Source organism: Gopherus flavomarginatus, chromosome 3 (genome assembly GCF_025201925.1).
Source record: "Gopherus flavomarginatus isolate rGopFla2 chromosome 3, rGopFla2.mat.asm, whole genome shotgun sequence".
In the NCBI taxonomy this organism is placed as follows: domain Eukaryota; kingdom Metazoa; phylum Chordata; order Testudines; family Testudinidae; genus Gopherus; species Gopherus flavomarginatus.
Window position 1 is genome coordinate 70,280,317 of NC_066619.1, and position 21,751 is coordinate 70,302,067.

The 21,751-nt window shown below is 42.3% G+C and overlaps 1 protein-coding gene across 2 annotated transcripts in view; it reads left to right on the forward strand.

Annotated features, from left to right (window-relative positions):
• Window positions 1-21,751, forward strand: part of MAN2A1 (mannosidase alpha class 2A member 1) — a 200,208-nt gene that overhangs the window by 143,826 nt on the left and 34,631 nt on the right. For both annotated transcript variants that reach the window (XM_050945620.1, XM_050945619.1), the window contains exons 17-19: window positions 690-823; window positions 2,701-2,842; window positions 9,030-9,163. In XM_050945620.1, the coding sequence (XP_050801577.1) occupies window positions 690-823; window positions 2,701-2,842; window positions 9,030-9,163 (410 nt within the window). The remainder of the gene's footprint in view (window positions 1-689; window positions 824-2,700; window positions 2,843-9,029; window positions 9,164-21,751) is intronic.

Consider the following 21,751-nt stretch of genomic DNA (forward strand, 5'->3'; position numbering starts at 1 on the left):
AGTGGTTTGAACATTGGCCTGCTAAACCCAGGTTTGTGGGTTCAATCTTTGAGGGGGCCACTTAGGGATCTGGGGCAAAAATCAGTACTTGGTCCTGCTAGTGAAGGCAAGGGGCTGGACTCGATGATCTTTCAAGGTCCCTTCCAGTTCTAGGAGATTGGTATATCTCCTATTATTATTTATTATCATAGGAGTGGTAGGAGACTAGCAGCAGCATGCCTACACCCAAAAAGGAGAAGGAGCAGCAGCAGCATCAGGCACCAACAATTTAAGGTGGAGGAGCAGCCTGTTCCAGAGGATTAGCTAGTGCTCAGGGGCTGTACTCAGCAATGATGTTGCACACTCCATTGCCTGCGGGAGTGTGCTGACTTCTATACTGGTTTTGGCTATTTGTAATCTGCAGATTTTAATAATCCACATCGTTTTTCTACTCCATGTTATTGAAGCTTTCAAAATTATATGGCAAATCTGGTAGGTAGCAGTGATGTAGAGAGCCTCTGCTACCCCATTCTATAATACTGATACATGGACTGGGTTCTAAAATTACTCCTCTCTATAAGGTAGACATTAACATGGAAGGAAAATTGATTGAGGGGAGTTGAAACATTGTTATGCTATGGGGAGAGCTCTATAGAACTTGGTTTTTATTTTTTAATAATCAGAAATTGTAAATATACTTTTAAATTTAGGATTGGAAGGTGAGTCTCTTGAGCTGTCCAATATTGTGGACATTAGAGGAGAATACAATCGTGAGATTGCAATGAGAATTTCATCTGACGTAAACAGCCAAAACAGGTTTTACACTGACCTTAATGGATATCAGGTAATTACCATCTGTTAATTCTGAATATAGTAACTATGACAATTTAGAATCATCATGGCTTAATATATGGGTTTTTTAGTTGATTTTTTTTGTCTTATCTACCCAAGCAAATAATAGTTTAGTATGAGAATGTTAATTAGTTTGAAAGTAGGCAATGATTTAAATATATAATATTTTTCCTGACATGACTTAGATGCACTTAAATGCTGTGGATGGCTTTTCCAAGATTAAAAAATGTTTATTTTAGGCTGGTTTGTCATGACAGACAGACATACGTTGTATACAAAAACTGTGTTTGGTTATAACAATATGATGGTACTAGTATATCCTTTGTTTATAGACTATTATTGTTATTATTATTTTAGTTTTGTATGATGCTTTGGGCTTCTTCAAAGATAATCTCCTCTGTGCATGAGTATTGGAAGGAGGAGGAGATATTTTAAAAAATGAAGTATTTCATTTTTCATTATTTTTGAGTGCTATCAGCATTGTGTATGCTGCAGAATATGTAGAAGACTCAGATTTTTGTCTCAGAAACTTCAGCCTACATAAGGTACTAAAGTAGATGTTAGTCATCATGGAAATTAGCATGTTACAAATATTGGTGAGACTTTCAAAGAGAAATATGTGTTCCATTTCAAGGCAATTTAAGATTTACATAACTTTTCAGAGTTTTGTATTTTGGCATCTGCTCTGTCAGGAGGCCACGAAATTCTGCAGAATCTAAGAACCCCAAAATTCCCTTTTCATACCAGCATTGATAAAGTGATATTATCCGTGGCAAAGGATGTGATATTTCCTGAGGAAGGTGCCTTCTTTTAAAACAGCAAAACAACCCACCAGCCCCAACAAAGAACAAACCCCTGCAAACAGGAAAGTAGAATCCACCCTTAAAATGGACTTCAAAGCTACGTCGGTTGTATCAAGAACATTTCTGGCAACCATATAGTTTTCTCAGTCCACATTGTGATGACCTGAAACAATTCTCAGGGTCAAAGCATAAAAATACATTGAACTAATAGGTCATTAACAAATCATCACACACACTATAGATATGTTGTATTCCTTTCCTTTTCTGTCTTGTCTATTTAGATTATAAGATATTTGGAGTGGATGCTGGCTCTTACTATATGTTTGCACAGTGCCTAGCAGGCCCTGATCTTATTTTGGACCTCTAGTGGCTACTGTGATGCATATAAACTATATAATAATTTATTGGAACATAGTAAGCCATAGTATTGATGATGCATCTGATGGGAAAGAATGCAGATCATTTTTCTTAGCTATGTTGGCTCTGTGGTGTTTGTAGAAGTAAAAAATAGTAAAAACTTCTGTTTCACTATTCTCACCAGATATAATTCTGAGTACATAGGGACCCAGATCTGTCGAGTAAGAACTGGCCATTTTATTTAATTATTTCAAAGTAGTACTGCACTTAAATAAAAAAAAAATCAAGTGAAGTTTTAAAGAACTAAAGAATATTTGATAGTACTATACCTTCATCTACACAGATCCATGCTAGAAACCCTAGGAATAATTTTTACACTACTTTGAGCTTATTCACAATCTACTTTTCTCAAAAATACTGCTCCTCATGCTAAGAGCCATTACAATTCTTTATGCAAATTCCATTGAAGAACCTTTCATTTTTTGAAAACTACTTTGAACTACAGGTACGTGTAAGTTACACCACTTCTGAAGTAATGTTGGCCATAAGTCCCTGCTAAGCTGAACGATACAGTGGAGGGACTTGCTTTGGTGTCTATCAATTGTTGCTCCCAAAGCGTATAAGATAAATGCCTAGAAAGATATATTTTGTATTTTTTTACATATTTAAATATCAATGGAATGTACTTATGTTAATTTTGATGATGTAGATTCAGCCCAGAGTGGCAATGAGCAAATTGCCTCTTCAAGCAAATATCTATCCAATGACTACAATGGCTTATATCCAGGATGGTGGCATTCGTTTGACTCTACATTCTGCTCAGTCTCTAGGGGTTACAAGCTTGAAAAGTGGTAAGTACAGTATGGGAAAGGTTTTCAAAATCTGACCTACATATTAAATCATCTCAGGAATTCAGAGGATTGTTTCACAGATTACTGTGCTGTGTAGTATCCCTTCCTTGAGAATGTAAAGAAAGGAACATTTTTACTACATCTAAAACATTACAGTTTGTAGTGTGAGGAATATATTAGGAGCATGGGAGTGGCCATTCTGAATCAGAATACTAGTGTCCAGCTACTCTAGTATCCTATCTCCAGTAGTGACGAGCACTAGTTGCTAAGAGGAAGCCATGCAGTAGGCAGATACGAGATTTACTCCCACAGAAACTCTCTTCCTAACTCCCATTAGTTAGAAGTTATTTTATGTCCTTAAGGAGATGGGATTATATCCAATCCATTGCTCTTGGGGTTTTTTAATGTTTGCTTTTATGATTCTGGATAGTTTTGTTTATCTATAAAAGTGTTTTTTGAATCCTGCTAAGCTTCCAATTTCAATGTACCTTATTGCAGTGAGTTACACCATCTAATTTTGTGTTGTCTGGAAAAAGTATGTTCTTTATTCAGTTTTGAATTTTCTACCTTTTGATTTAATTGAATATCCCCTTATTCTTGCATTGTAAGAGGTGGTGAATAGAAGTTTCCTATATACCAACCCAGTTCATAAAACTAGTTTTTAGTATTTACTTTTAGGCATAAAAGTGGTCATGAATAAATCCTGTTTAAGCATATGAAAGATGTGCTGAAAGATGTGTATAGTACTCTAGGTGCTATCCTCAGTAGATCTTTATTTATTTACTGTCTCCCTCCCCCAACCCCCACCAGTTATCGAGTGCCCTGTCTGCTTTCTTGGTGTGGCACAAAATAGCTTATTTTCCTGAGGACTGAAAAGCTTTAGGGCATGTTTATCCTGACAAAGTTACAGCACCAGCAGTTGCAGTGTCACTCAAAGAATGCAGAATGAAAACTGTTGTTGTGTGTTCACACTGGCAGCTGCTTGTACAATGGCATGTTCACACTTGCAGCACCTGCAGCGGTATTTGGAGTGGTGCACTCTGGGAAGCTGTCCCACAGAGCACCTCTTTCTCTTTTGATGCTAAGTCTTGTGGGAAGGCAGAGGAGGCTGCGGTGCATCCTGGGTCCTATTCTAATGCCCTGTGATGCATTGCTTCGCATCATAGCAATTCCTCACACCACTGAGTGAAGGAGAAAAAACAATTGCTTACCATAGTGTGACTCTTTCTCAGATGATTGCCTCAGTCTATCTAGACTTCCCTCACCTTTCCCTGTTGTTTTGGAATTTGATAATAAATTCTTGACTTAGTGTAAGAAATGTAGGGAATGTTGGGGCTGCACTCCGTATATAATCTTGGCTGAGGGCCTGAGGACCCTTGCAAGTGTGTATGCACAGTCTCAATGAACTCTTTTAGCCAGGAACATCTGATCTCATGTGTCAGGATGTACACTGTCACCCAGGATATGTATCCATCCAGCAGTCATCTAGCAGAACAACACAGATAGCAGTAAGTAGTGGTTTTTGAATATACCAGCCATATGCATCACCAAGTATCTCTGCTACTCTCAGGATCCTGATCTATGAGATGAGGAACATAGCAATTTCTGTGCTTCGGTCCACATTTGGCACCATCTTTCAACAGTTCGTGTACAGCACGGGCTACCTCTTTCAGGTTGCAGGAATGTATCCCGAACTGCTGGCCAGTATGCTGCTTGCTCTGACCAACATGTCACAAGTGACAATGGAGTTATTCCTTAAACTGCAAAGGCAAGAGGAGTGCCACATTGATCTCGCCACATGCAGTAGCTACGACACGAGATTGCTTGTGGCATTCATGGAGGTGCTGACCACAGTGGAACGCTGCTTTTGGGCTCAGAAAACTAGCAATGAGTGGTGGGATCACATCATGATACACGTCTGGGATGATGAGCAGTGGCTGCAGAACTTTGGCATGAGGAAAACCACATTTATGGGACTGTGTGATGAGTTCACCACAGCCCTATGGTGCAAGGACATGAGAATAAGAGCTGCCCTGTCCCTGGAGAAGAGTGTGGCGATTGCACAGTGGAAGCTGGCTACTCCAGACTGCTACCAATCGGTCGCCAAGCAGTTCGGAGTGGGAAAGTCAACCCTTGGAGTCGTGTTGATAGAAGTGTTCAGGGCCATTAATCGCATTCTGCTCTGAAAGACCGTGACTCTAGGCAACGTGCATGAGATTGTGGATGGCTTTGCACAAATGGGCTTCCCTAAATGCGGAGGGGCAATAGATGGCACGCCCATTCCAATTCTAGCACTAGACCACCTAGCCACCGAGTACATTAATCACAAGGGTATTTCGCAAGGCTTCTCCAGGCGCTTGTGGATCGCTGTGGGCGTTTCACAGACATTAACGCAGGCTGGTCTGGAAAGGTGCGTGACGCATGCATCTGGCCTGTTCAAGAGGCTGCAAGCAGGGACTTTCTTCCCGGACTAGAAAATCACCCTAGGGGAAGTAGAAATGCCCTTTGTGATCCTGGGAGACCCCACGTACCCCTTAATGCCGTGGCTTACGAAGCCATACATGGGGCAATTTTACAGCAGCAAGGAGTGGTTCAACAATGGGCTGAGTAAGTGCATTTGGCCATTTAAAAGCCCGCAGGTGATGCCTATATGGGAAGCTGGACCTGGCCGGTTACGATATTCCTGTGCTTATAGCCATAGCCATAATATTTGTGAAGGGAAGGGTGAAAGCTTCACTCAGGGCTAGGTTGCAGCGGCTCAGCACCTGGAGGCTGAGATTGAACAGCCAGAGACCAGGGCTATTAGAGGGGCACAGCGCAGGGCCATAAGGATCAGGGATGCCTTGAGACAGCAATTTGAAGTTGAAAGCCGCTAATATCTGTTGCTATGCTTGGGATTGCAAAGCTTGTAATGCTAGGTGGTGATTGGTGCACATGATGCAAGAAGGGGGCTTAACATAATTGTTGCTTTGCAGTGGTCTTTTTAATTTCACTTAATAGAATAAAGATTGCTTTTATTAAAAGATAACAACTGGAGGAGAGAGTCAAATGAAAAAATACATCAGCAGGGAGGGGGATGGAGAGAAGGGAAGGTCTCAAGAAGTGTAGGGATTCCGGGAAGGCTACAGATTTATGTATGTCCAGAGTCCATACCCAACCTTCTCCTTTGGAGTACAGTGCAGCGGGTGCTGTACTTCAGCAGGGCCAAACTGCAGCGGGACGGGTGTTCAGTGCAATGGGTAGTTGGGGTCCACAGTGCTGGATTGTGAGGAGGGAGGAGTGGAATGCTGCGGGTAGAGACTGGAGCCAGAAGGTTGATAAGTGTGTTGGCGGTTTGTGTGGGGTGCATGGGAAAGAGTGTTGCAACAGCAGTTGCGAGGGTGGGAGAGTGTGGAGCTCCTTGGTTTGAAGAGCTAGTATCGCTTGGAGTGTGTCTATAACATTTATGAGCCGCTCCATGGCTTCTTTCTGGTGTGCTGTGTTCTCCGTTAGGTCCCTCTTCTAGCTGACCCACCTCTCCTTCAATTCCTGTTTCTCGGCAGTGGAGTGCATCATAACTTCACAGAGAAGTCCTCCTTAGTACTTCTTGGCCGCTTTCTAATTCTGCACAGCCGTTCTGCTGCCGATAACAAAGAGGGAGGCTGGGCTCCCAAGGTCAACTCTGTGAAGTTTAAATGCAACATTTTACAGAAGCAGTATTGTTTGCAACACAGAAAACACTGATTCAGTGCTTTAGAACATAGCCAGTACACTCAAACCTGTCACTAACTGGCTGACCTCAGGCAAGCACTCGTGAGCTAGAAGACCCCCAAAATGGTGAGTAGCCGCGGGGGCAGGGTAAATCCCTCGTCCCAGACCCTGCTGTACTCTAAGCACCTAGATCTTGTGGAGAGCCAGCACTGTGGGGGAGGCTGATAATCATTCCTGTCCCCACACCTTCCACAGGCTGTGATCATTATGGAAGATATCTCACTGCTAAGGGTGAGCAGAGAATCAGTGGAGGGTCGTCTCCAAGCCTGCAGCTTCCACCCTGGCCCCGATGTGGCTCTCGTGTGCAGCAATGGTCCCCCTTCCCTGCCCACCGTGACGACACAGTGGCATGGGAAAGTTACCATTAATGGGGCAAGAAATAAAGCAGTTCTGCCAAGGAACATGCAGCAGTGGATTGCCCAGTATCTGCTCAAGAGTTTCCTGGCTATCTCTGAGGGAGATTCCTGTGAAGTGAGGGAGTCTATCAACAGCCTCTTCCGCCACTCAGACTAGGCATGCGATGGGAGACAAGCCAACTTTTTGCAACCCTCCTGCCCCCAACAACTCGCTTCAGCAATTCCCAAAATCAGATCCACTTGCTGGGGGCCTTCTCTCCTGCTGTGACTGGCTAGGCTCCTCCAAGGTAGAAGAAAGCTCCTGGCTGCATGCATTTTTGGCCTCCGAGTCATCTTCTGCCTCTGGGTCTCTTTTTTCTCCCCCCGACCCCGTGCTTCGTCCAAGATATCCTCCTCCTTGCTCAATCCAGGGGCGGCTCCAGGCACCAGCACACCAAGTGCATGCGTGAGGCGGGAAGCGGCGGGGGGGCGGCGTGCCAGTCTCCGTGAGGGCGGCAGTCAGGCTGCCTTCAGACCTTCCACAACCTGACTGCTGTGCTTGGGGTGGCAAAATACATAGACCCGCCCCTGGTTTGGTCCATTCTCGACTGCATACAAGCCAACGAAGTATCCACAGGGGCCTTCGCAGTGGAGGTGGGGTTGCCACCAAGTATCGCATCCAGCTCTTGGTAGAATTGGCAGCTCTTGGGCGCAGCACCGGAGTGGTGGTTTGCCTCCCGCGCCTTGTGGTAGGCGTTCTGCAGCTCCTTCACTTTTACCCTACACTGCAGTGTGTTCTGGTCATGGCCCCTTTCTATCCTGCATCGTTAAATCTGTTGGTAGTTGTCATAATTCCTATGTCTGCAGCGCAGCTGGGACTGAACAGCCTCCTCTCCCCAAATGCTGATGAGATCCAGCAGCTTCAAGCAGGGAATCGCCTGGTGCGTGGAGCAGGCATGACCACCTGGAAAGATGTGCTGAGACCACTACATACATCACTGAGCAAACAGGAAGGGGGCTTTCAAATTTGCAAAGGAATGTACGGGGGGTTGGGGGACTGATGCTTGGTCACCTGAGGGCAGGGCAGTAGAGTTCAAACTGATGACCAGAGAGGTGAGAACAGTCATTGTGGGACACCTCCTGGAGGCCAGTTACAGCGCCGTAATTGCCACGGTGTATACACTGGCACCACAGCTCTGTAGTCCTGGCACAGAAAGCTCTACGCCTCTTGTTGGGGTGTTTTTTGTTTAGAGCACTACAACTGCGCAGTTTCTGTGCACTAAGTGGCTTGGCAGTGTGTACACCTCAGGAGTTACAGTGCAGAAAGCTGCTTAGGCCTTTGTCTAAATAAAGTATTTGGCCTTAATGTAGGGGTATGGGATGAAATATACAGGTCAGGATAGACAATCTAATATTCCCTTCTGGTCTTAGTTTCATAGAATTGATCTGCCCATCTTCTGTACGTCAGAGTTCTGTGTAACTTTTTGGTTAGGAAGAAGGAATGTTGGAGGTGCACTTTGTTACATGGAATAGACCAATTTCATCACCCTCACATGATCTCTCATGCAACCCCTATGGGCACAAGCTTTTCAAGGCAATTTATCAACCTGTTGCCAGAGACATATCTCATAAGTGTAAATGTGCAGAGGCAACTCTTGAACAAGAGTTACACCTAAGTAACCCCTCTTTTCCTGTAAACTTTCAACTTTCACATCCCCCGTTGTAGGGCTAGAGCTGTTCAAATAGAAATTTTTGGGCTTTCTTTTATAATAGGAAAAGTATTTGTCATTTTCCTGCAGCTCAAACATCTTACTAACTTTTGTCCAAACTTGGAAAAAAACCCAGTCTTATCCAGAGACCACTGCTTGAAAATGTTAGCCTGATAAGTAAAAATTTGAGAACGTTATAAGAAACCAAAGCAAGGGCATTATTAAAATGCTTATTCAACCCTCCCAATATCATAGATATCACAGACTCTCCAGTTGTAAGAAATATTATCTGGATTATTTTTACCATTGCTGTTTACAGTAATAAGGTTCATGTGGCTAATAAAAGCAACACATGCTGCTATCATCAACATAACCTCAATATTTGTTTTTCAGGCCAGTTAGAAGTCATTATGGACCGTCGACTTATGCAGGATGACAACCGTGGCCTTGGACAGGGTCTCCAAGATAACAAGATCACAGCTAATCTGTTCCGACTTCTTCTGGAGAGAAGAAATGAAGTAGATGAGGTAGGAGTAATCACATGGGTTTATCTGCTGTATTTTCAATAAAACTGAAGATACAAATATTTGATACTTCTGTAAAGAAATATTTAAGCAAAAATACCTGATGTGTAGGTATCTGACCTATCTAAATGGTCTCAATTTATGTAAACCAGGAAGATATGAGAATGTTATATGTGGTAATAGTATTGGTCAGTTTGATTTACTTTTCCTTTTACAAATATTTACCCTTGTATGTATCCTCTTATTCCCTCTGTTTTTTTTTTTTCTCTTCTCTCCTTTCTTCCCTGTCACTGTGGGGAAATAAGCCTGGGAAGGACCAATCGAGTATCATATTGCAAGAGTAGAGACTAATGACAGCAGTTACAGTGCTGAGTGGATTTAAAATCAGAAGGCAGTTTCTATAGATGAGGAATTTTGTATGAATTTGTAATACACAAAGGAGCTGGAATTAACTTTTTTATACTGGTGATAGCAACTACTGGAGTGATGAGGATACTTACACTATACCACTTAAAATTAAATTCCAATGTTCATTTGATTCATAGATTTTATTTTTTTAATGCCAAAAGGTATTGTTGTGATCCTCTACTCGACATCCTCCTTTATATAACAGGCCATAACATTTTACACCATAATTCCTGCATTAAGCCCATAACATCTTGTTGAGCAGGATATTTTAGAAAGATATCAGGTCTTGATTTAAAGAGTGCAGAGAGTGGAGAATCCATTGCATCACTCAGTAAGTTGTTCCAAATATTAATTAACTTCAGTGTTAAAAAAATAAAATAAAAATTATGCCTTATTACCATTTTCAATTTTCTAATGCCAACTTCCAGCCTTCAAATCTTAATTCTTTGTCAGATAGATTAAAGAGGCATCTACTATCAGAAAGCTTTTCCTTGCATAGGTACTTATGGACTGTGATATACTCACCTCTTCAGCTTCTCTGGTAAGCTAAACAGTGATCTTCTTGTCTATAACATAGAAGTTGAGACTTTTTGCACAATCACTTTTGACATATTTAGATTAAATGCAACGTTAAGGTTATGAATCTTAGAACTAAAGATAGGTAGTGCAAAAAGTAAGGTTCCCATTACAACTTGAATCCAGACATATTTCAAATACTATATGTTTGTAATCCATTTTCACAGGTAAGCCTGAGAAACCTGATTTTGACTTCACAAAAACAAAAGTGAAAACTAGGGTTGAGATTTTCAGAGCAATACAGGGGTCCTAGCCACACGTCTTCCATCAGTTTCAAAGGAACACGTGTAAGTCATCTTCACTGCTTTGAAAATCTCATCCTCAGGCTGTAACATATCCACCTGCTAATGAAATCTTTTATAAATGTATCTAAGGGTATGTCTATACTACCCACCAGATTGAAGATAGATTTATCGCGTCTCATCTGGACGCGATAAATCAATCCGCTAATTGACGCCTGTACTCCGCCTCGGGAGGAGGAATAAGCGCAGTCAGTGGGGGTGCCGTGGCAGTCGACTCGCTGCTGTGAGGATGGCCAGGTAAGTCGAACTAAGATACTTCGACTTCAGCTACACGAATAGAGTAGCTGAAGTTGCGTATCTTAGTTCGAACCCCCCAACTAGTGCAGCCCAGGCCTAAGTGGATGTATTTGCCTTACCTGGACTGTTTCCAGATGACATTGTGCCATTCAGATCAGTCATATAACTATTCAGTGTTACCTGTCAATCTGCTTCCAAATAAAAAGGCTATCATCTATCCCAGGGGTTGGCAACCTATGGCACGTGTGCCAAAGACGGCACGCAAATGGATTTTTAATGGCACGCTGCTGCCACCGGAGTCCATTAAACCCAGCGTGCCATTAAAAGTCCTGCCCGGCCTTCTCTTTTCTGTCTTCCGCTCCCCAGCAACCGGAATCCCTGCTGGCAGGAGCCAGCGGATGGAACTCCTGAGCGACAGTGGGCTGAGCACTGCACCCGCACAGCCCGCTGCTAGTCTCAGGTTCTGGCTGCTGGAGCCTTGCCAGAGGGGGTCCTGGCCGCAGGCCCGCATAGCCCGCTACCGACCTAGGTCAGCAGATCCCCAGACCAGCAGCAGGCTGAGCGGGCCGGTGGTGTAAGATCAACGTTTTAATTTAATTTTAAATGAAGCTTCTTAAACATTTTGAAAACCTTGTTTATTTTACAATACAACAATAGATTAGTTATATAACATATAGACTTATATAGAGAGACCTTCTAAAAATAATTAAAAAGTATTACCAGCATGCGAAACCTTAAATGAAAGTGAATAAATGAACACTCAGCACACCACTTCTGAAAGGTTGCTGACCCCAGCTCTATCTGTTGAGTATCTGCTAGCACTGTTACATAAGAGAGAAAGTTCTTGAGCTTAGATAGATATAATAAAAATGTAGTGCAGACTATTAAGGCAAGTTGATAAGTGCATTAAAGATGTAATTTTGGAAGCTGGAAAGTGTTTCCGTTTTTGGGGATCTCTCTGTGTGATGTTATATACATAGTGCATCCCAGTCCATTAAACATCTCACCACATTCTTCAAAAGTTAATTTTAAATTTTTAATTTATTTCTCATGCCACACACCAGTCTTTTTGTAGAAAATTGCTTTGCAAATTTATTGAGCACCAACAAAATTGATTTTTTGTACCACAGTGATTTGTCCTTCAGCTATATGTTCATTAATATATTTTGCTTGAATATATTTTCTTTTTTTTTGCAATTTGTGTTGAGAGTGACATATTTAATTTGTTTTTATTGCATGCATGACACTGCACTCCTTGTGCTGGAAATCTTTGTGTGATGATTGCCTCTGCATTTCTTACAAATATATATGGTCTCTGCTGTTTTATTTTTTTATGCCTTGGTATGTATTTGCAATTAGACGAACTTCAGTTCTATCACTAATTTCAGTTTTTCATAATATAACTTTGCTTTGACTTATCAATTATACCACAAGTGATTTGGTCTTTAATTGCTTCATCTAGTTAACAATTCAAATTGATATGATTTAGGTCTAATACATAGCTCTTTAACATAAGGCTCAATGATACACCTGGCAACTCGTTCCTAGTAAAGAAAATGTGCCTATGTAAGTGACATTTTTGCATGGCTCATAGTATTCTTGAAATGTTGGTTAGCTGTTTACAATCATTTTCTTGCTTCTACTGGATTGCATTATAGATCTTAAGTCTCTAGGCCTGCCACTTGTAGCATTGTAAAGAATTTCACCATCTCCAGTTTCTCTGCAATACCACCTGGTTCCAGGAAAATTTGGAAGTTCTGCTGCCACTTCCAATTCTCTTCCAGTTTCCTTTGCAGACTGAGGGATACAGCTATCTTCATTTGCTCAATTTTTGCCAAAGATTCAGTTTTCTTCTGACACTACATAATAGATTTGATACACAGGCGTGCTGGTCGGAGTGTTATCTTCATTTCCTGGCTTCAGTCACATGACACAGGTCATGAATATGAAAGGTTAATATCTCTTCGGCATAGCAGGGAGCAGCTCACTTAAAAATCATTAGTTATTAAACCTTTCTCATTTCTACAGTACTCTAGCATTTACTGAAGTGCACCTGTCTTTACAGCAAACTACTCCCACCTGATTTAAGACTATATGAAGTTGCCAGAAAAAATACCCACAATCAGAACCATTGTTTAAGTCAGATGGGCAAGAGTTGGAGGTGGTCATATGTAAAAACGTTGCCATATTGTGAGAGTTAGCGTAGATAGTTTTCTATTTGTATAATATTTTCTCTAGTTAAGACCCTGTTCTGACTATTGGACCAAAATTAGGTAACTTACACAACAATGGTGCAGAACGACAGGCAATCACACTTATATATAGATTTGAGTACTTTAGTAACTATGCCCGAGGTTATGGACCTACTATTGGAGTGGCTGGGTGAGGTTCTGTGGCCTGCAATGTGCAGGAGGCCAGATTAGATGATCATGATGGTCCCTTCTGGCCTTAAACTGTTTATCATGAATTCATATATACAAAAATACATAGGATTTTAGACTCCATAGGCAAACTGTGCCAATTTAAGATGTCAGAAGCTGCAGAGTATACACTTTAAAGTTTCTTTATCCAGAAGTTCTTCATCAGAATGTTTCCTTCCTAAATGCAAGGCCAAATGAGTATATGAGAGGAAATGGTTGGCTGGCAGCAGAAAAAGTTGAGGTTGTTTAGGTGACTTTAACTGTTCATATTAATACTTTCTAATGGTTATGATGTGTGACATTAACTTTAAATTCCCAGTATTTCTAACATTTGTGGTGGTTGAGAGAATTACACCACTCTATGTAGGTGCACAGTCTTGTTATCAAGAATTCAATTTAAACTCCTTGCACTCTCCTTCAGTTCTACACTGCTTATTAAACACCACTGAGTGAAGGAGAAAAAACAATTGCTTACCATAGTGTGACCCTTTCTCAGATGATTGCCTCAGTCTATCTAGACTTCCCTCACCTTTCCCTGTTGTTTTGGAATTTGATAATAAATTCTTGACTTAGTGTAAGAAATGTAGTGAATGTTGGGGCTGCACTCCATATATAGTCTTGGCTGAGGGCCTGAGGACCCTTGCAAGTGTGTATGCACAGTCTCAATGAACTCTCTTAGCCAGGAACATCTGATCTCATGTATCAGGATATACACTGTCACCCAGGATATGTATCCATCCAGCAGTCATCTAGCAGAACAACACAGATAGCAGTAAGTAGTGGTTCTTGAATATACCAGCCATATGCATCACCAAGTATCTCTTTGCTACTCTCAGGATCCTGATCTATGAGATGAGGAACATATAATGCAATCAAATTGAAAAAGGAAAATGGAGGAAAAGAGAATGTTAGGCCAAAAATTCAGGAAATCTGTAGAAAGAAAGGTGGTCCACAGATACTGCATGAGGCAGCAACTGACATGCACACAACAGTAACAACAAAAGGGCAGAGGAAGAAGCTGGAGCTGGACTGAGTGAGGAAGTGAAAAAATTCACATAAACGGGCTAAGGAAGCTGCTAAAATCATTGGACTCATGCTTACTCTCTCCCTGCACTACAATCTTCATGCATTGGAGGAGGGCAGATTTTAATGAGGCTTACTGCAGGCTTAGTGGCATATGTCATTGCAGGAGCTATAGCTCACCGAGTTTGACCAGTGGCAGTCCTCCTAGCCAGGAGTGTGCATCATTTGTCAGAAGGCTGCACTATAGTGGCTGAGTGGTTTTTCTGGTCCTCAGGACACTTTCCTACAATCAGGCAACAGCCATAAGGGCTAGTGCACTTTTTAGGTTTTAGATATTATAATAGGATGAGTATATTCTGTTACTACCAACTAATATTTTTATGATTGTTTAGTGTAAGATTGGCTTGTTTTAAAATCATTTTCAGATGCAAGCTATCAACTCATTTTATAGAAAATGAAAGAGAAGAGAATAAAGAAAATCTGGGGATAAAATAAATTGATGGACCATTTTAAAGCGTAGTGAATTATATTTCAGTTTGGCCCTGACAGCCTTTCTAGTCATACTTGTCATCTACCTAAATATTTTCTTATCGCCATTTCTCTGAATTATTTTATATTAGCAGTATTTGAGGCAGATATTTTGAGTGGTACTTTGGGTCTTAATTGACTAATTAAACTTACCAAAGATGAATTTAGATTAAAATGATTATCAAATGAAAAATCAAGAAGTTGCCATAATGAACTTTACCTAGTATAATCGTGGAAATGTACAAAGGGGGCAAATCCGCTCTTACACTTTTTTGTATTCAAAGAGCCTAAATGCAGTAGCATACATTAAATGGTCTGCAAAATTTCATATGTGGGACTCTGTTGTTAAATGCATGAATGAAGCCAATAAGGCTGTGTCTACAGTGCAGACCTCTTAATGACATGTAGATTATGTGTAGCTACACACTGCAGTGAAAAGCAGGCTGCCTCCACACTGTGGTGTGTAGCTACATCAGGCAGTGAAAGGCTCTAGCAGGGGTGAGATTGTTGCAGGGAAAGGCTCTATGGAGAGAATGTGAATGCAGCAGAAGTAATCAAAATACAGAATTTCAAGATTAGGCACAGTGGTAGGCAAAAAAATAGCTTCCATATGGTTTGATAGAATCCAATGTACTGATGAATTACTTACTGCCAGAATAGTTGTTTTGCCTTTAACAAATGGAGCTAAGACCCTGGGTTTCTAAATACTAAGTGCACTTTCAAAACGTATAAGAAAGTTATGGGAAGGCATGAGACCTGTGAGAACTTAGGAAATGCACAATGGCAGTGTAAACACAGGTCAAATGCACCAAGGATATCTTATATCAGAGGGGTAGCTGTGTTAGTCTGGATCTGTAAAAGCAGCAAAGAATCCTGTGGCACCTTATAGACTAACAGACGTTTTGGAGCATGAGCTTTCGTGGGTGAATACCCACTTCCTCAGATGCATGTAGTGGAAATTTCCAGGAGCAGGTATATATATGCAGGCAAGCTAGAGATAATGAGGTTAGTTCAATTAGGGAGGATGAGGCCCTGTTCTAGCAGTTGAGGTGTGAAAACCAAGGGAGGAGAAACTGGTTTTGTAGTTGGCAAGCCATTCACAGTCTTTGTTTAATCCTGAGCTGATGGTGTCAAATTTGCAGATGAACTGAAGCTCAGCAGTTTCTCTTTGAAGTCTGGTCCTGAAGTTTTTTTGCTGCAGGATGGCCACCTGAAGGTCTGCTATAGTGTGGCCAGGGAGGTTGAAGTGTTCTCCTACAGGTTTTTGTATATTGCCATTCCTAATATCTGATTTGTGTCCGTTTATCCTTTTCCGTAGAGACTGTCCAGTTTGGCCAATGTACATAGCAGAGGGGCATTGCTGGCATATGATGGCGTATATTACATTGGTGGAGGTGCAGGTGAATGAACCGGTGATGGTGGCTGATCTGGTTAGGTCCTGTGATGGTGTCGCTGGTATAGATATGTGGGCAGAGTTAGCATCGAGGTTTGTTGCATGGATTGGTTCCTGAGCTAGAGTTACTATGGTGCGGTGTGCAGTTACTGGTGAGAATATGTTTCAGGTTGGCAGGTTGCCTGTGGGGGAGGACTGGCCTGCCACCCAAGGCCTGTGAAAGTGTGGGATCATTGTCCAGGATGGGTTGTAGATCCCTGATGATGCGTTGGAGAGGTTTTAGCTGGGGACTGTATGTGATGGCCAGCGGAGTCCTGTTGGTTTCTTTCTTGGGTTTGTCTTGCAGTAGGAGGCTTCTGGGAACACGTCTGGCTCTGTTGATCTGTTTCCTTATTTCCTCGTGCGGGTATTGTAGTTTTGAGAATGCTTGGTGGAGATTTTGTAGGTGTTGGTCTCTGTCTGAGGGGTTAGAGCAGATGCGGTTGTACCTCAGTGCTTGGCTGTAGGCAATGGATCGTGTGATGTGCTCGGGATGGAAGCTGGAGGCATGAAGGTAGGCATAGCGGTCAGTAGGTTTTCGGTATAGGGTGGTGATAATGTGACCATCACTTATTTGCCCTGTGGTGTCTAGGAAGTGGACCTCCCATGTAGATTGGTCCAGGCTGAGGTTGATGGTGGGGTGGAAGCTGTTGGCCACCACCAAATGGACTAAAGGTAAAAAATCCACTGCTATCTCCATACTACACAGACCACAGTGAGAGATTATGCCATACTCTGTCAAAGAAACTGAGGAACCACCTGACCAGCATCCTATACAGCAAACAGGAAAACATCAAAAAAGAGCTCTCCACACTGGAGACTCTCATTAATAACCAAAATTCCATACAAACGGACTTCACTAAAATAAGACAGGAGATCTACATTACTCACTTCACCTCTCTACAAAGGAAAAAGGACTGTAAGCTGTCTAAACTCCTACCTGCCTCATGAGGCCACAACCGTGGTTCCCCCAACCCACCCAGCAATATCGTCAATCTATCCAACTGCACACTCAGCCCAGAAGAAAAGTCTGTCCTATCTCGGGGACTCTCTTTCTGCCCTGCCACCCCCACCAACATGATACAATTCTGCAGCGATCTGGAAGCCTACTTTCGCCATCTCCGACTCAAAGAATACTTTCAGGACAGCACTTCACAGCGCACTGATACACAGGTACCCTCCCACCAACAGCACAAGAAGAAGAACTCCACATGGACCCCTCCTGAGGGTCGAAATGACAGTCTGGACCTCTACATTGAATGCTTCTGCCGACGTGCACAGGCAGAAATTGTGGAAAAACAACATCGCTTGCCTCATAACCTAAGTCGTGCAGAACGCAATGCCATCCACAGCCTCAGAAACCACCCAGACATTATCAAAGAGGCTGATAAAGGAGGTGCTGTTGTCATCATGAACAGGTCTGACTACCAAAAGGAGGTCGCCAGACAACTCTCCAACACCAAATTCTACAGGCCATTTCCCTCAGATCCCACTGAGGAATACACTAAGAAACTGCAACATCTACTCAGGACACTCCCTACACTGACACCGGAACAAATCAACATCCCCTTAGAGCCCCGACCAGGATTATTCTATCTACTATCCAAGATCCACAAATCCAGAAATCCTGGACACCCCATCATCTCGGGCATTGGCACTCTCACTGAAGGACTGTCTGGATATGTGGACTCTCTACTCAGACCCTGTGCCACCAGCACTCCCAGCTATCTCTGTAACACCACTGATTTCCTGAGGAAACTACAATGCATTGGTGACCTTCCAGAAAACACCGTCCTAGCCACCATGGATGTGGAGGCTCTCTACACAAACACCCCACACGTAGATGGAATACAAGCTGTCAGGAACAGTATCCCTGATGATGCCACAGCACAACTGGCTGCTGAGCTCTGTGCCTTTATCCTCACACATAACTATTTTAAATTTGATGACAATATATATCTCCAGATCAGTGGCACTGCTATGGGCACCCGTGTGGCCCCACAATATGCCAATATTTTTATGGCCGATCTGGAACAACACTTCCTCAGCTCTTGTCCACTCACACCCTTTCTTTACCTACGCTACATTGATGACATCTGCATCATCTGGACCCATGGGAAGGAGACTCTGGAAAAATTCCACCACGATTTCAACAGTTTCCACCCCACCATCAACATCAGCCTGGACCAATCTACACGGGAAGTCCACGTCCTAGACACCACGGTGCAAATAAGTGATGGTCACGTTATCACCACCCTATACCGAAAACCTACCGACCGCTATGCCTACCTTCATGCCTCCAGCTTCCATCCCGAGCACATCACACGATCCATTGCCTACAGCCAAGCACTGAGGTACAACCGCATCTGCTCTAACCCCTCAGACAGAGACCAACACCTACAAAATCTCCACCAAGCATTCTCAAAACTACAATACCCGCATGAGGAAATAAGGAAACAGATCAACAGAGCCAGACGTGTTCCCAGAAGCCTCCTACTGCAAGACAAACCCAAGAAAGAAACCAACAGGACTCCGCTGGCCATCACATACAGTCCCCAGCTAAAACCTCTCCAACGCATCATCAGGGATCTACAACCCATCCTGGACAATGATCCCACATTTTCACTTGGGTGGCAGGCCAGTCCTCCCCCACAGGCAACCTGCCAACCTGAAACATATTCTCACCAGTAACTGCACACTGCACCATAGTAACTCTAGCTCAGGAACCAATCCATGCAACAAACCTCGATGCTAACTCTGCCCACATATCTATACCAGCGACACCATCACAGGACCTAACCAGATCAGCCACACCATCACCGGTTCATTCACCTGCACGTCCACCAAGGTAATATACGCCATCATATGCCAGCAATGCCCCTCTGCTATGTACATCAGCCAAACTGGACAGTCTCTACGGAAAAGGATAAACGGACACAAATCAGATATTAGGAATGGCAATATACAAAAACCTGTAGGAGAACACTTCAACCTCCCTGGCCACACTATAGCAGACCTTCAGGTGGCCATCCTGCAGCAAAAAATCTTCAGGACCAGACTTCAAAGAGAAACTGCTGAGCTTCAGTTCATCTGCAAATTTGACACCATCATCTTAGGATTAAACAAAGACTGTGAATGGCTTGCCAACTACAAAACCAGTTTCTCCTCCCTTGGTTTTCACACCTCAACTGCTAGAACAGGGCCTCATCCTCCCTAATTGAACTAACCTCATTATCTCTAGCTTGCCTGCATATATATACCTGCCCCTGGAAATTTCCACTACATGCATCTGACGAAGTGGGTATTCACCCATGAAAGCTCATGCTCCAAAACGTCTGTTAGTCTATAAGGTGCCACAGGATTCTTTGCTGCTTTTAAGGATATCTTAGAATCAGAGAGATGTGGACTTCTACAGGATAAGAGTCCCACAAGAATTACAAGAATAAAAGCATTTTACAACTATAAAGTACATAATCTGTGCAAATAAACTCTTGTTACTGATGCGATATTGCTTAAACCCATCTTCGTTAATTGTAGTGTTGCAAAAATCACAGATACAACTTTTAAAAGACATTGATATTTCTTCATTGTCTGTGATGATTCTTAAGAGTCAATTTTAACATGAGGGAGATAAGGAATCTCTCTATTCAAAGAGAGAGAGAGAGAGCACAGAATCATAGATGTTGGAAGAAAAAGGCCGGTTATGTTATCTGGTCCAAACTTTCAGTGCGTGTTGGTTCCTTTAAAGTAGATTTTCTAGTGTTTTTGAGGGCGTACAGATGTCTTTATTCTCCTCTTAGTTCTCTAATCAAGAAGATAGTCATGATCAAAGCAAAATGTACTCTGTGGCAAGCTAGACCAGTATTCTGTGGAAAGATTTTCCCTGCAAAGTTCTGGTGATAAATTATGTGCCAAAGTGGAGGGTATGTGACAGTTTCAAATACATGGGGAAAAAAATGGTGGATTTTTATTGAATATGACAGTGATTCGATAAGTATTAAATAACTGACTTCAGCTTTGGCCCAAAATAGGAAGAAAAGATAGTCATTTGAAACTTTTTGATGAGTTTTCCTCTATCTCAACAACCCTTGACAACAGCCAGCCACCCCACTGTTTTACACCTCAATGTCAGCCTCATAGACTCATGGACTGTAAGGCTTGAAGGGATGATCATGATCATCTGGTTTGACCTGCACATTGCAGGCCACAAAACCTTGCCTACCCACTCCTGTAATGAATCCATAACCTGTGGCTGAGTTACTGAAGTCCTCAAATCATGATTTAAAGACTTCAAGTTACAGAGAATCTACCATTTATACTAGTTTAAACCTGCAAATGACCTGCCCTATGCTGCAGAGGAAGGGCAAAAAAAAACCCACCTCAGCCTGACCCTGGGGAAGATTCTTCCCAACCCTGAGAGTTTCAGCAAGACCCAACAGCCATACATCAGGAAAGAATTCTGTGTAGTAACTCAGAGCCCTACTCATCCAGTGTCCCATCACTGGCTGTTGGGGATATTTGCTACCAGCAGTTGCAGATAGGATGTATAACATTGTAGGCAGTCTCAGCATACCATCCCCTCCATAAACTTTTCAATCTCAATGTTGAAGCCATTTAGGTTTTTTGCCCCTCCTGCTCCCCTTAGAAGGCTGATATTTAGAAAACTTTGTCTTATTTCAAGACTAAATTTGTTAATGGCCAGTTTATGTCCATTTAGTCTTTGTGTCCACATTGGCAATTAACTTAAATAACTCCTCTCCCTTCCTGGTATTTATCATTCTAATGTGTTTATAGAGTAATTGTATCTCTTCTTAGCCTTCTTTTGGTTACTTTAAACAAGCCAAGTTCTTTGAGTCTTATCTCATAAGGTAGGATGATCATAGGAATGAAAAAGCTAGTTAGCCCTTCTCTGCATCCGTTCCAGTCTGAATTCATCTGTCTTAAACATGAGACACCAGAATTGCGCATAGTATTCCAGATGAGGTCTCACCAGTGCCTTGTATAATGGTACTAGCACTTCCTTATCTCTACTGGAAATACCTTGCCTGATGCATTTAGGATTTCAGTAACCTTTTTCATGGCTGCATCACATTAGTGGCTCATAATCATCCTGCCATCATCCAGTTCGCCAGCTGATAAGCCCAAAACTTATAGCAAAAATTCTTATCCCTATGTGCATGACCTTGCACTTTCCACTATTAAATATCAACCCATTTCTATTACTCCAGTTTTCAAGGTTATCCAGATCTTCTTGTGTGATATTCTAGTCCTTCTCTATATTGGCAATATCACCTAACTTTGTGTAATCTGCAAATTATGTTAGCGCACACCTGCTTTTTGTGCCAAGGTCAACAATAGAATGTTCAATAAGACTAGTCCCATGACTGATCCCTGAGGAACTCCACTAGTAACCTTCCTCCAGCCAGACAGTTCACCTTCCAGCATGACCCGTTGTCCCCCCTTAACCTTATCTTCTCCAATTTAACTGATTTCTCATATGGAACTCTATCAGATGCTATACTGAAATCCAGGTAGATTAGATCTACTACATTTCCTTTGTCTAAAAAAATCAGTTATCTTCTCAAAGAAAGATCACGTGGTCTGGCATGATCTACCTCTTGTAAAACGATTTTGTATTTTATCCCAATTAACATTTACCTCTATA